The 14,138-nt window shown below is 49.1% G+C and overlaps 1 protein-coding gene across 3 annotated transcripts; it reads right to left on the bottom strand.

The window, feature by feature from the left end:
• Positions 1-273: 273 nt before the first annotated feature.
• Positions 274-13,230, bottom strand: LOC100277740 (uncharacterized). Of its 3 annotated transcripts, none has more exons than XM_020547622.3 (7): positions 11,645-13,230; positions 9,143-10,451; positions 7,653-7,735; positions 7,395-7,496; positions 7,081-7,293; positions 1,221-1,315; positions 274-939 (listed from the first exon to the last, which is right to left on the bottom strand). In XM_020547622.3, the coding sequence occupies exons 2-7, from the start codon at positions 9,233-9,235 to the stop codon at positions 698-700; spliced, it is 828 nt and encodes a 275-aa protein (XP_020403211.1). In that variant the 5' UTR covers positions 9,236-10,451; positions 11,645-13,230; the 3' UTR covers positions 274-697. The 3 variants fall into 3 exon arrangements, with proteins under 3 accessions (XP_020403211.1, XP_020403210.1, NP_001144704.2); NM_001151232.2 differs by having other exon boundaries at positions 361-939; positions 7,081-7,295; positions 10,410-10,451; positions 11,645-12,333; XM_020547621.3 differs by lacking the exon at positions 9,143-10,451 and having other exon boundaries at positions 7,081-7,295.
• Between the last annotated feature and the right edge of the window lie 908 nt (positions 13,231-14,138).

The raw sequence follows: 14,138 nt of genomic DNA, 5'->3' as shown, positions 1-14,138 counted from the left end.
ACATTTAAGTTATTTTAGGCACATTAAGTCATTCAAAAACATTAAGTCATTTTAGACAAGTTGGCTCTGCTCTTGAGCGAGGGACAGCTTGGTCGGTCCGCTCGGCAGGCACAAGGGCGGCTCAGTTAACCCACTGGGTAAGCTGGCTCGGTCAGCTTTGTTGAACGAGCGCGGGGGAGCCGCACTGCGGGCGGAGCGCGTCGAGCGAACAAGTGAGCACCCTGGTTGGTCAGGGTGATATAAATCTGCCCTATATATATAAAGATATATATATAAAGAGAGGAGAGATCTCATGGTTTATGGAAACAGAACCAAATGAAATCTCCCAATATCTCTATACACACTTCATATATAACGGTATAACATATACAAGGATCGGCCGACTATACATGACAACATATTCATACCATATATATACACGGTATATATGACAGTCTAAAAATCAATGACATAAGGAAAAAGTGAACTTTAAGAAGATAACAAAGCTAAGGCGAACACATAATAGGGACTAGTGACAGGAAACATACAAGGATGCACATGTGCATTGTCTTGTTTTGCGGAATGGGATAACAGAAAGAAACCCAACAATGGTTGTAAAGGGGGGTTACCGCAAGATCATGGTGAAGTGGTCGAAAGAAACAATCAGCCGTAATCAAAATAAGATTGGGAAAAATAGAACAGAAAATTGACACAATAGCTATGAAGGTGTCTCAGCTAGGCGGACTGAGCGTGGAAGCAAAAACTCGGCAAAGATAGGGAAGTGCGACGACGGATAAACACCATCTATATTGTCATTAATGACCTCACAAAGTGCAGGAACCAATGGGCGTCCTCTAAACAAGATCCAGTCGATATGCAAGTCCTGTGTCTGTCGATCCCAGCAGAGGCAAAGAGCTCTAAATATCAATTTAAGAAATTCCAGGGCACCTTGTTTCTCCCCTGCAACAGAACATTTATTTGGTATAAGATTGCTAAAATTGATACTAGGATAAGCAACTAAAAAGAAAGGCAGGTATAACTAAAAAGGTAACTAGTTATAGTGGACGGATTTCAATATTCGCCCATGGAGCATATTAGTACAAAGTCATCATGCTACTTCATTTATGTCTTCTTTTCCAGTTTCCACTGTAAAAATTTCTATGAAAATTTTGCATGTATTAAGCCAAAATAGAACTTGGAATTGAGGAAAAGAATGAATTGACAATGTTAGTGAATCTTGCCTTTAAATCCATGATATGTGTGTATTAGTGAAACATTTTTTCGCACTCGAGCATTTGGCCAAGCATCTCTCATATCACCAACAACACCATGTTCTCTGTAACAACATAACCAAGAACTGAGTCAACTGAAGTACTGAAGGAAATTGCTCAGTTATTTCACTGAAACACGGAGATACATATTAAATATATAAAAACACGCACGCACAAATGCACACGCACACGATGCATGCGACTATATAAGTAGCAAATAGTATTCAGATGTGGTTTAGGGTTTAGGTCACATAAAAGTGTTATTGATAAGTTTATATTTACAGCTCCTATCAAATGGTTAGATTCCAATAAACATCTAATGGAACATACTTAGTAATAGCCCAAGAGGTGTTTTCGAGACCCTGACGATATGGTTCATTGGGTCAACTTACCTATGGATCCAAAAAAAACAGTTCAAAAAGGTAATTTAAAATCCCAAATGGAGCAACAGCACCTACTCAGTCCGCAGTAAGTATTGATTGTTAGAATACCCGTTTAGGGTTTGGGGTTTTTCCATATGTAATTATTGTCTCGCCCCTCTGTAATGGGCCTGGCCCAGTACTCAAGTCTATTAATACACCACCCAACCCCTGTTAGGGTTAGGGTTCACATTCCAACATGGTACCAGAGCCAACTTAATTTTTTTCCAGCCCCCATCTCCCTCTCGGGCGCCGCCAACCCCAGCCGCCCACCCCGCCGCTCTCTCTCTCCTCCCTTCCCTGCGCCGGCGACACACCTGGCCGCGCCTCTGCCATCCTACCGGCACTGCTTCCCCGGCATCGGCCTTCTTCAACTCCGGCTGCAGGCGTGCTCCTGTGCCCTCTCCCTCTGCTCGCGTGCAAGGGCATTCTTCCTCAGGCGCTGCTTCCTCGTCTTCAAATCCGGCCACCTGCCGCTGTCGTGGCCGTCGTTCTCCCTCCCCCAGCAGCTCTAGCCACCGGGGCGAACTCTGCCTGCCTCCGTTGTCCAGGCGCTCGGCGCAGCTCGCCCCCTGTCAGTGCATCGCTCCGCCTCGACCACGCCGACCAAACCCGAGCGCCCTTGCTCGCGCGCACAGGAGGACCGACCGAGCCGCGCGCCCAAGACCCGCGTCGTGCGCACCCCTGCACGCCCTGCCTCGGTCGACCTCGCGCGCAGCCGCCAAGCGACTTGACACCTCGGCCACGGCCGCGCCTGCGCGCCCTTGAAGCCGAGCAGCACCGCCCCGACGTGCCTTGAAGCCAGGAGCCCGACGCGAAGCCCGACCAGCCGAGGACACCGCACCTGTCCTGCCCCTCTCTGGCGGACAGCGCCAGCAACGCCGCGCCGCCGGACGGCCATCCGCCGCCCCTCTGCTGGTCGCGGGTCCTCTGCCGACGGCGCACTGCCCCCGCTCGGCGCGTAGCTCCGTCCTGGCCACCTCCCCGCCGTGGCCTCCTCTTCTGCTCCCAGCCACGCCACCGGGGCCGTTCCCTGCTGTCGGGCGCCATCGACCCCAACTCCCAGCCACGCCGCCCGACTCGATCCTAGTGGCTGCGCGCGCCCTTCTGGACGGCTCTCCTCGCTACTCGTGCAGTTGCGCTTCTCCTACCAGTGTTGTCCCCACCCACACTGATCCCATGGTGTCACCCCCGCCATTCATGAGTTTTACCTCGCCCGCCGTTCCTGTGAATGTGTGTGCCCTCCACAACGGCCAGCTCATCTGGGGCATGTCCGTGTCCTTCGATCCAGTCTGGAACCCTATTCTCCAGGACTGCGTCGAGATCCGCCCTCAGGCGGGCCGTCACGTGCCTGGACCGCTTGTCTTCCCATGTGCTGCGATCGCCTCCCTAGCGATCGAGCTCGTGTCATCTCCCTCCCTCCCTAGCGCCTCTATCGGGGCACCTTCTTTAGCCCTCTCCGCTCACACCGTACCTTCGCCACCACCACCTCCCCCTCCCACCACCGATTGGGTGGTTGACTCCGGGGCCTCCTTCCACACTACCCCCACAACAAGTTCGTTATTCCACTCCCATCCACCACACCCCACATCCTTCCTCCATCGTCGCTGGCAACGGTTCCACCCTTCCGGTCACCTCAGTAGGTGCATCAGTTCTTCCAGGACCATTCTGCCTTAACGACGTCCTTGTTGCTCCCGGACTGACTCATCCCCTCCTCTCGGTTCGTCGCTTCACTAGTAACAGCCAATGCTCTATGGAGTTTGACCCTTGGGGTCTCACCATACGCCACCTTCCCACACATACTATGCTCGCTCGCTGTGACAGCTCCGGCCCCCTCTATTCTCTTCACTTGCCCTCCACTCCCCACACCAGAGTAGCCTCATCTCCTGCCCTTACTACTACCACCACATCACATGCTCTTGCTACTACCACCACCTCCTCCGCCATTTGGCACCGTCGCCTCGAGCACCCTGGACCCGACGTCATGTCCCAGCTTGCCGGCCACTCAGACATATCCTATACTCGGGGCTCTTCTGAGCGCCTCTGTCATTCTTGTCAGCTCGGTCGTCACTCCCGTCTTCCTTTTCCACTTCCACGTCTAGGGCTGTTCAGGCCTTTGATCTTGTCCACTGTGATCTCTGGACGTCTCCTGTCCTTAGCCTCTCTGGCTACAAATACTACCTGGTCATTCTGGACGACTACTCCCATTTCCTTTGGACTTTCCCCCTTCGGCTGAAGTCCGACACGTTTACCACCCTCACTCACTTCTTCGCCTGGGTATCCACCCAGTTTCGGCGCCCGGTTCGTGCCCTGCAGTGCGACAATGGCCGTGAGTTCGACAACAACGCCTCCCGTTCTTTCTTCCTCACTCACGGCGTCCAGTTGCGTCTCTCGTGTCCCTACACCTCTGCTCAGAACGGCCGGGCCGAGCGCATGATTCGCACCACCACCAACATGATCCGTTGCCTTCTCTTTCAGGCGTCTCTCCCTGCCACCTACTGGGCAGTGGCCCTTCATACTGCCACGCATCTCCTCAACTGTCTTCCCTCGAAGGCGGTGAGCCACCCTACACCTCACTTTGCCCTGTACGGCACAGCCCCTTCCTACGACCACCTGCGTGTGTTCGGCTGTGCCTGCTACCCTAACACTTCCGCTACCGCCCCTAACAAGCTTTCTCCTCGCTCCACTCGCTGCCTCTTCCTCGGCTACTCCCCTGACCACAAAGGGTATCGGTGCCTGGACCTCACCTCCCACCGCATCATCTATCATCACGTCATCTTCGATGAAGATGTGTTTCACCTTGCAGGCTCCACCCCACCCACCGATCTCGACTCACTCCTCGAGTCTGATCCGGTTCCCCCCCCCACCCCCGACGCCCCGCCTTGCGCCGTTACCCGTACCTCGTGCGGCCACGACGCCACCGCTCACGCCCATTCCCGCGCCACACGCGGCCCCGTCGACCCCGACTCGCTTCGCCGACCCCGCGCTCGTCTACCACTGTCGCAGCCACCTCGGCGCCTACCGACTCGGGCCCGTCGACGAGCACGGCCCGCTTTGCCGACCCCGCCGTCGTCTATCACCGCCGCGAGCCGGCCATACCCGCCGCTCCCGACGTTCCGGCGGCCCGCTCCGAGCCGTCCTTGTACCACCCGGTCGCCATCCACCGTGACCCCGGGCACGTCCACCCGATGGTGACTCGGCGCGCCGCTGGCGTTCTTCGCCCCGTCGACTGGCTGATCCTGGCAGCGGATACGACCTGCACTCCTCCGGACGCATCCCCTGTGCCCTCCTCCGTTCGCGACTTCGCGCTGCCCTCGCCGACCCACATTGGCGTCGTGCTATGGAGGAGAAGTACGCGGCCCTCTTGGCCAACCACACCTGGGACCTGGTGCCGTGTCCACCAGGCACCAACGTGGTCACCGGCAAGTGGCTATTTCGCCACAAGCTGACCTTGGACGGCTCCCTCGACCGCTACAAGGCCTGTTGGGTCCTTCGGGGCTTCACCCAGCGCCCCGGAGTAGACTACGACGAGACCTTCAGCCCCGTCATCAAATTCGCCACTGTCTGCGTCGTCCTCTCCCTCTCCCTCTTCCGCGACTGGGCGATCCATCAGCTTGACGTCAAGAATGCCTTCCTCCATGGCACTCTGACGGAGACTGTTTACTGCAGCCAGCCCACCGGCTTCGTCGACGCCGATCGTCCGGATCTGGCCTGCCGGCTGAACCGATCCCTGTACAGCCTCAAGCAGGCGCCGCGGGCATGGTACAGTCGCTTCGCCTCCTACTTGGCCTCCATCGGCTTCGTCAAGGCCAAGTCGGACATGTCCCTGTTCATCTACCGGCGTGGCGACGACACCGTCTACCTCCTACTCTACGTCGACGACATTGTGCTCACGGCATCCACCGCCGACCTTCTACAGCGCACGATCGTCGCCCTTCAGCGGGAGTTCGCGATGAAGGACCTGGGGCCCCTCCACCACTTCCTCGGCATCACCGCCGAGCGCCGGCCTCAGGGTCTCTTCCTCCACCAGCGCCAATACGCCATCGACATCCTGGAGCGGGCTGGCATGTCTGACTGCAAGCCCTGCTCCATGCCTGTCGACACTCAGGCAAAGCTCTCTGAGGTCGACGGGCCTCCAGTCGCCGATGCGACGTCCTACCGGAGCCTGACCGGCGCGCTCCAGTACCTCACCTTCTCCAGGCCCGACATCGCCTACGCCGTCCAGCAGGTGTGCCTACATATGCACACTCCGCGGGAGCCCCACCTCACCGCTCTCAAGCGGATACTGCGCTACCTCCGTGGCTCCCTCGACTATGGCCTCCTACTGCGACCATCCCCGACGTCAGAACTCGTGGTCTACACCGACGCTGACTGGGCTGGCTATCCCGACACGCGCCAGTCCACCTCCGGTTACGCCGTGTTCCTGGGCGCCAACCTCGTCTCTTGGGCCGCCAAACGGCAGCCCGTCGTCTCTCGCTCCAGCGCTGAGGCCGAGTACCGCGCCGTGGCCAACGGCGTGGCAGAGGCCTCCTGGCTACGACAACTCCTCCACGAGCTCCACAGTCCCCTTCAGCGTGCCACCCTCGTCTACTGCGACAACGTCAGCACGGTCTACCTCTCCACCAATCCCGTGCAGCATCAGCGCACGAAGCACGTGGAGATTGACCTGCACTTCGTCCGCGAGCGTGTCGCTGCCGGTGACGTTCGGGTTCTCAGCGTCCCCACCACGCTGCAATTCGCTGACATCTTCACCAAAGGGTTACCGTCGAGTGTATTTTTAGACTTTCGCTCCAGTCTCAACATCTGTACAGGATAGAGTTGTGACTGCGGGGGGTGTTAGAATACCCGTTTAGGGTTTGGGGTTTTTCCCTATGTAATTATTGTCTCGCCCCTCTGTAATGGGCCTGGCCCAGTACTCAAGTCTATTAATACACCACCCAACCCCTGTTAGGGTTAGGGTTCACATTCCAACATTGATCAATGCACAATTGAAAAATGTGGAGGGTGACAAACCCATTCTCCAAGAAGACTGAAACATTTTCAGACAGTAAATAGTCACCCATCCATTCAATCACAACCTTTCCTCTCTTGAGCAAGAAGATAAAGAAGATCAAATGTGTTAATCAAACAGTTCAATGATGTAGTATGATAGTATCAAACATTTATGGTTGCATTGCAGGGATAGGGCTTGTTCACAAACTGTTGGTAATTGATGCAAGGGGAAAAGGTATGTTTTTTTTCCTAAATTAAACAAATGTACTTCCTATTTGTAGTTTTACCTCAAAGGCTGGTTTGAACATACACGAATAACAGAATAAAAATAAAATCCGTGCAGAACATATTTAAAATGGCTATATGTGAAATGACATGTTAATTTGAACATAAATTTAAATCCTCCACCAAGTTATTACCTGGATCTGCCAAGCAAAAACCGCCCAGTCATAGATTCCTTCTGTGTATTGAAGCCTCCACAATAGATAACAGGCAAATTGGGTGGCAGCGATGCTATATGTTGCCATGTAAGTAAAGCACTTCTTCGTCGAGCACGAGGGCTAACTTCATCAAGATTTGTATTTACGATCTGGAAACTGAATCCAGGTGGTTCTAGTCTTTTGAGTTGAAACGTGTGTACATCATGTTAAGGCAACAATCTTCACTGCCATCAAGATACTAAGAAAACAATAGAACAATAAAGAGCAAGAAAAAGAATCACATTACAGGATATTGCCCATGTTGCAATGCAGGGTGCCTTTGCTCCCCATGAAATGCTTCCTGGAACCGATGGTGATTCCGACAACCAAAAAGTGCCACCTTCAGTAAGCTCCACCTTCAATAAATGCATGGAAGTCAGTATCATCTAAATGTATACATTATTGTTTCTTTCAACATTTGGGATTACATATAAAAGGATGGATATGTTTTAAAAGTGCAATGAGATAATTAGTGAAGAGTGTACAGAAATGATTAGCCAGAGATGTGAAACCTTCTCCTTTTCATAGAATATTGTGCAGTATTCATCAGTGTTGTCCTGTGAGCCTTTTCTTGAGATTCCAAACTGTTCATAACCTAGATGATAGCAAAAACATGTTCATTCAATTTCTTGATACATGTTGATCAACTAATGATTATAAAACCCATTCTCTTTTAAGCGCCAACACTGTATGCTTATAAACTTGTATCTGTCTAACAGAGTGTAAACTAGTACTTGTTTCTGGACTAAACAGAAATACAAAAATCTTCTGTCACTGGCAAAGGACGGTGGGGTAGGGTAACAGTATTTATAGAGGATTTGATAACAAGGATGCTGCTTACCTGACTATCCATTCAGTACTCCCTACTAGACCTACTAGAGACAAAGTTTTACTCTAACATGAGTTGCACCCCCCCCCAAAGGGTGTGAGGTGATTTCCCAATGTTTACATGGTATAATGAATCTAGGTCCCCTTCTGCCTCCTTCCAATGCCCTAGTTATAGGGCATGCCACCGACTCGACAACCGCGCTGTCACCCACCTCGTGACGCCCTACACGTGTGTGATCTCCTCTGTGGCTCTGTGCTACTTCTAGCGCGCACGCCAGCTGCCTCTATGTGTGATTTCTTCCACGCCGTCAAAATAGAGCTAAAACAATGATACTAAGGACTACAAAGATCTTAATTTCTACAAATCAATAGGGGAATATTTAACCTGTATTTTTTACTCGTGATGATTTAGCACTAATAGGTTGGCGAAAAAACAGGGCAAACCTTTCTAAAGGCAAGTTAATACAAGTACAATTATGATTGAAGAGTATATATATGCTCTTATAAGACACATCCGCACTAAGGATGCATTTATGATAGTCTATTTCTTCATGTAACAGCCAACCACACAATCGACTAACATTTCAATTCTCATTCTCTTCTGCAAGACATCCACATCACCCCCACTAAGTGCAATTACTAATCTTCATGCGATACACACCAGCCACTAACATTTTAATGTTTTCATGCAAGTCATCCACATCAACACCCATGCAAGTCGTCCACATCATCATCCACTAAGTGCAAAAGCTATCCACCATCATGTCCACTAAGTGCAATTACTAATTTTTATCACCAAATGCAAGTTATCCACGGGATACTATTTGTTTGGACCATGGTTTATGAGCCTTCGCCTAGTCGTCACCTGGGCAACAAGGCATGCTACGAGTGCTGGGTGTCGATGTCGCCAAGACCTCCATGCATATGGCTCCGCCTTACACGATTAGGCATCGCCTATGCGGGGAATGGTGTCAGGTGGATGCCTATAAGACAGTGGCTGACGCCAGAAACAAATCTGCGTAGGGTGTTGAGCATGAAAATTTGGTGGAGTCATCCATGCCATAGTCACACAGGTTTGATGCCTTTGATCCTTGACCCAAGTTCGTTGACCCCGACCCAGATTCGCGGGTTCATTTTTTACCCAAAGTGTAAAATCATCTTTCAAGTAGCATACCATGTTCCACGATCCTGTACGGCTGTACCTCGACCCTGTCGACCTGAAAACATTGTGACTATGATCCGTGCTACAAGGGAAAAGTGTGAGCATTGCCACATATATGCTATTCAAGCAGGAAAAAGACCGGTCGGAGACATCTAGTGCAGGTGCGCGCAACTTCACGGAGAAAGGTGAAGGCAGCGGGTGGACCAGGAGCTCTGAGCAGCGATTGCGGCTCTAAGGATGTGTTTGGTTTGAGGTCAAAGTAGGATGAGGCGGAGGTGACACCGTCCTCTCGATTTTTTGGGATCACGACGCCATCAAAAATTGCTCCGGTGTTCACCTCGCCCCCGTGTGACTCTCATCCAAACACTATAGAAAATGTGGTTGTCCCCTTCCATCCATTCTTGTACGTCGAACCAGACACACCCTAAATCTCTGCCAAGCTGCTCCTCTGGGTCGCTGTCACAACCTGCTGCTCACCAGCCTAAATGCCCGAGGTCGTCGGCCCGTCGCACCACACCTGCCTGCCCGCTTCGAGACTCTCGCCATCACCGTCGCCGGTCCACACCTGCTGCTTGTCTGCCTAGTAAGTGTGTACGCCCCCTACCACCTCCTCTGTTCTAGTCCCCCAAATCCCCCAGCCCTCTGCCACCTCATCTGTTCTGGTCTCCTGAATCTCCTAGCTGCCTGCCACCTCATCTGCTCTGGTCTCCCAAATCTCCCAACCACCTGCCGCTTTTGTACTCTTTGCTCTGCCTTTGCTCACGGACTGGTGAGTGTACTCTGCTCTTAGCTGGAATAGTGTGTGTACTCTGTCTTAGCTGCACTAGTATGTGTTAGGCTCAAGAATTGAGAACAAACAAGGCATATATGTGCTGCACTAGTATCTAAAACTCTAGTCTACATAACACCTTTATGACGCCTAAAATGTGAGTATGGTGTCGCCTAGGCATCCAACATAAACACCTAGGCATTGTCAGGGAGGGTCGGGTGCCGCGCCTCACCACAGGGCCTCAAAAACCATGGTTTGGACATCACATCCTACTATAACGCGCTCTATAATATTTTATTATCCTTTTTCTATGGGTTCTTCCATTAGCTTGGCTGGTTCCGAGTAGATCTGGATAGGTCTAACCTATGCATGCAACAATTTATTTCTAACAACTGCTGCAACACACAGGGTGTCTTTTCTAGTTATGCATAAGTTGCATCACTATTATCAAACAGTAGTCAAGACAGCAGGCAAAGATGAGTAGAAAACAGTGTGGAGTGGATGAATTACCCGGCAAGCACTGTTGTAGGTAGTCCAGTTGCCATCTTAAGCCTGCATACCAAACCCACTATTTTTAACCTACAAACAAAAATAAAAACCTACAGAAACACACAGAAAATTTGACTTATGACAACAAACAAAAACAAATCCATTTAGAGCATCTCCAGGTGAGTTTAAAAAATTGTTCTCTATGTCCTTAGAAAGTCTTATCCAATATTCTGGCTCCAACACGCATCTCCTCTCCGGTGTATTCTCCATATCTGGCTCCCTATATTCCAATTTTTTGCCACATAGGCAAACTACCAACTCTAAAGGGATTAATTGAAAGTGTACGATCATTTCCGTTGATAAACAAAAGAAAAGAAAACACCATTCACTACAAATACGATAAAAATGAGACCAGAATCAGTGAACAGAGATTCGATACACTGCAGACGAGATAGGCATTGCTCAATCTAACAGACTAGTATTGCTCACTATTCAATCCAAGAGACTGCAGATGCATTCACTACACTGCAATAATTTTGACAGAACAATAGACTAGTATTGCTCCTTAATGATTGCCAGATAAGGATGCTCAGGACCACGTTGGAAGGGCAGCATCATTCCACAATGCTGTGGTCTGCAGGAGCAGAGAGCATGACTTCGGTGCATAAGGTGCGGGGAAGCTGGCCCCACAGTGGATTGGGAGCAAACTTTGCTCCCACCAAGTGGTGAGAGGGATATCTGGAGTTGGGATATCTAAATTTTTTAGACCGTCTTTGGGAACTGTTTGAGCCTGTTTTTAGCTCCAAACCTCCTAAATCTGAGGATCGGGATCCATTTAGGATATCCCTTGGAGTTGCTCACTTGCTCCCAAGCGATTTGGTGCAGGCTAGATCTGAAACCAGCCAGGAATTAGCAACCATGCAGGAGTGGAACACAAATTCAAGAACTACAATCCCACTCATAAGAATTAACAACTCCAGAACTTAATCGAGTGAAAAATTCCTAGAGACAATAGAATTGACCAATCCAGGTAGAACACATATTTGCCAATAGGGCGTAAAAGAACTGAACTATAAATCATAGCTCAGACTAGCAGGCAGCAAGTTCAGTTTCATCCCTAGTCTGGGGCGACAGCACTACTTACATCTAACAAGAAAACACAGAAAATCAGTAGCTACTTGCGTTTTCCAACCAATCAATTGAGAACAACAGACGGGATAGCCCAGGATCCCATGATTTATATCACCACCAATTACCTTGCTGGGTGCAAAGGATGGTGGGAGAGTAGCTGGTGATGACGCTGACGCAGATGTCCCGGCGCTTCTCCCAGCTGTTGGGGCTCTCGCTCGGCTGTTCGCCTTCATGCAGGTTCAGCGTCATCACCGTGATCGACAAGCTAGTCATCTCCTCTTCCCTCGCTCAGTCCCACCGCCTTTCCTGGGCTCCACTATGAGGCGCAGGTTGGTGATGGCTGGCGACAGCGGAAGCGGCTGCCAAGGAGATGGCCAGCGATCTGGCAAAGCCCGTGAAGATTTGGGGACTAGAAGCGGGAACAGAATGGTAAGACAAATATAGATCTCCCACAAATAATGAACCAATCCTGTGGTACGGCACCAACAGGCCGGACACCTCCAACACCCGAAGGCCGCGATGTTGTCACTTGACAAGTCCCTTTGTTGACCCCTGGCCCTCCCTAAGCGGAGACACGCGGCCTACACTCCATAGCGCCGAGACTCGGGGCCTCTACACCAGCGGACGGTGAGACTTGCGGCGCCCCGCGCCCACTCGCTGATGCCAACTAGAGGTACCCGTCCGACCGCGTCAAGCCGCCGCTGACTGCTGCTGCGGGGACGTGGTCGGCTCGCCGCCACTAATCGCCGTGAAGACGAGAAACACCACCGAAGATCCGATCCACGCCGACCAGATGGAGATCCGCTGGACGCCCGCCGGATTTGGTAGGTGATGGCAGGCTGCGGGCTCGAGCTCTGCGCTGAGATGATTGCCCTTTTATTCAACGACCGATGTGCAATCAGTTTTAGGGCATGTACAACATGAGAAGCTGTTTCGGTAGGGAGGGCTGTTTCGGTTGTCTAGAGAGGTAGGGGAGACCGTTAAAATACCGTTTGATATAACTTTGATTCTCTATATTAAGAGAAAATCTCATACTATCTCTTCAATGCTATCAGAATTTATAGCTTTCTTTCAATGTCATTAAATTTAAATTTTAATCCCTTGAATGTCATTACCGTTAGTTTAGAGTTAACGCCGTTAGTTCAATTTAAAATCAATCTCTCCAATGCCATTAAAATCTATATTGATCCCTTCAATGCCACTAGAAATTGGTTCGATATATTTAGAGTTTAAAAATTCCAAAATCAAAAAATATGGATCAGATTTTTAAAATTCCAGGATTTTTAAAAACTTAAGTACATACTTTTTTTAAACCCCAAAATTACTTCGATATATCAGTTTATTTTTAAAAACTTAAGTATGTGCTGAAGTTTTTAAAAATTGTGGAATTTTAAAAATCTGATCCATATTTTTTGATTCTGCAATTTTTAAACCCCAAATAAATCGAACCAATTTCTAATGGCATTGAAGGGATCAGTATAGATTTTAGTGCCATTGGAGAGATTGACTTTAAATTGAACTAACGGTGTTAGCTCCAAACTAACGGTAATGGCATTCAACGGATTAAAATTTTAATTTGATGGCATTGAAGGGAAGCTATAAATTCTGATGGCATTGAAAGGATTAGTATAAATTTGAATGGCATTGAAGGGATTTTCTCCTATATTAAAATATAGTTAAAAGATAATTAGGTGAGTAACCGTACATTGTATTGGGAATATATAATATTATGGTAACTTATGTATAAATATATGCTATATTGTTAAGAGAAAAAGTTTTATAATCCATTTATGATCATATATATAAATTTTATCAGCCAGCATGAAGGACACATATGATCATGACATTATGACACCCGAGATAGATATTGAGCAGCAAGCAAGAGGCGCATGTACTCCTAAAAAACAGTCATGACGATAGGGAACTTTCATATGTGACAATTCTAGTCAAATCATTTCAAGAATGTTGAGAAGATATATGTCGGATGACAATTAGGCAATACATCCAGTACATCTAGGATGACACTTTTAGGATGACACTTGGTCATTTCCTTGAGAAAACATCTAGTCAATTCATATTATACATCTAGGATGACATTTTTACCATCCAAATATGATACAAGATATACAAAAGGACACCAAAACACAAGACAGACCAAACCTAAACAAAAAGAAGAGACTTCTACACAAATAGGTTCGTGCCCGTGCGTTGTCACGGGAGTAAAAAATTTGTATGAAACATAGATACAGAACGACAAACATCACTATGATATGTAAAATCCATGTGGCGAACATTACCAATATCGCACAAATTATTTCTAAAGAGTCAGTATATAATTTTTAATAACAGACAAATGTGTTGACAACCATACACTAATCTAATCATTTTTAGCGATATTGATAAGTCCCTATTGTATGTTTGCAGGGATGACATATCGGCATGGATTGTCCTTATAACTTAACATATCAATCACAAAGTTCCTTCGAAGAATCTTTGCATCCTACACACAAAGACATAAGAGAAAAGAACGTCAAATTTTTATTATGTAACTGGAATGTATGTTTGAACATGAAACGAACGTACTCCACTGAAGCGCCCCAATCCTCTGGGACTCAAATG

The sequence above is a fragment of the Zea mays genome, chromosome 2 (genome assembly GCF_902167145.1).
Source record: "Zea mays cultivar B73 chromosome 2, Zm-B73-REFERENCE-NAM-5.0, whole genome shotgun sequence".
Lineage (NCBI taxonomy): Eukaryota > Viridiplantae > Streptophyta > Magnoliopsida > Poales > Poaceae > Zea > Zea mays.
This window is presented reverse-complemented; position numbering and strand designations above follow the sequence as displayed.

Bases quoted from the DNA above. Each gene is read 5' to 3' on its own strand.
- LOC100277740 (NM_001151232.2), bottom strand. From the start codon at position 11,792: ATGACTAGCTTGTCGATCACGGTGATGACGCTGAACCTGCATGAAGGC. The intron at 10,452-11,644 runs GTAATTGGTGGT...TTTGGTATGCAG, and splicing joins CATCCTTTGCACCCAGCAAG to GCTTAAGATGGCAACTGGAC. The intron at 7,736-10,409 runs GTAATTCATCCA...GCTATCATCTAG, and splicing joins CCTACAACAGTGCTTGCCGG to GTTATGAACAGTTTGGAATC.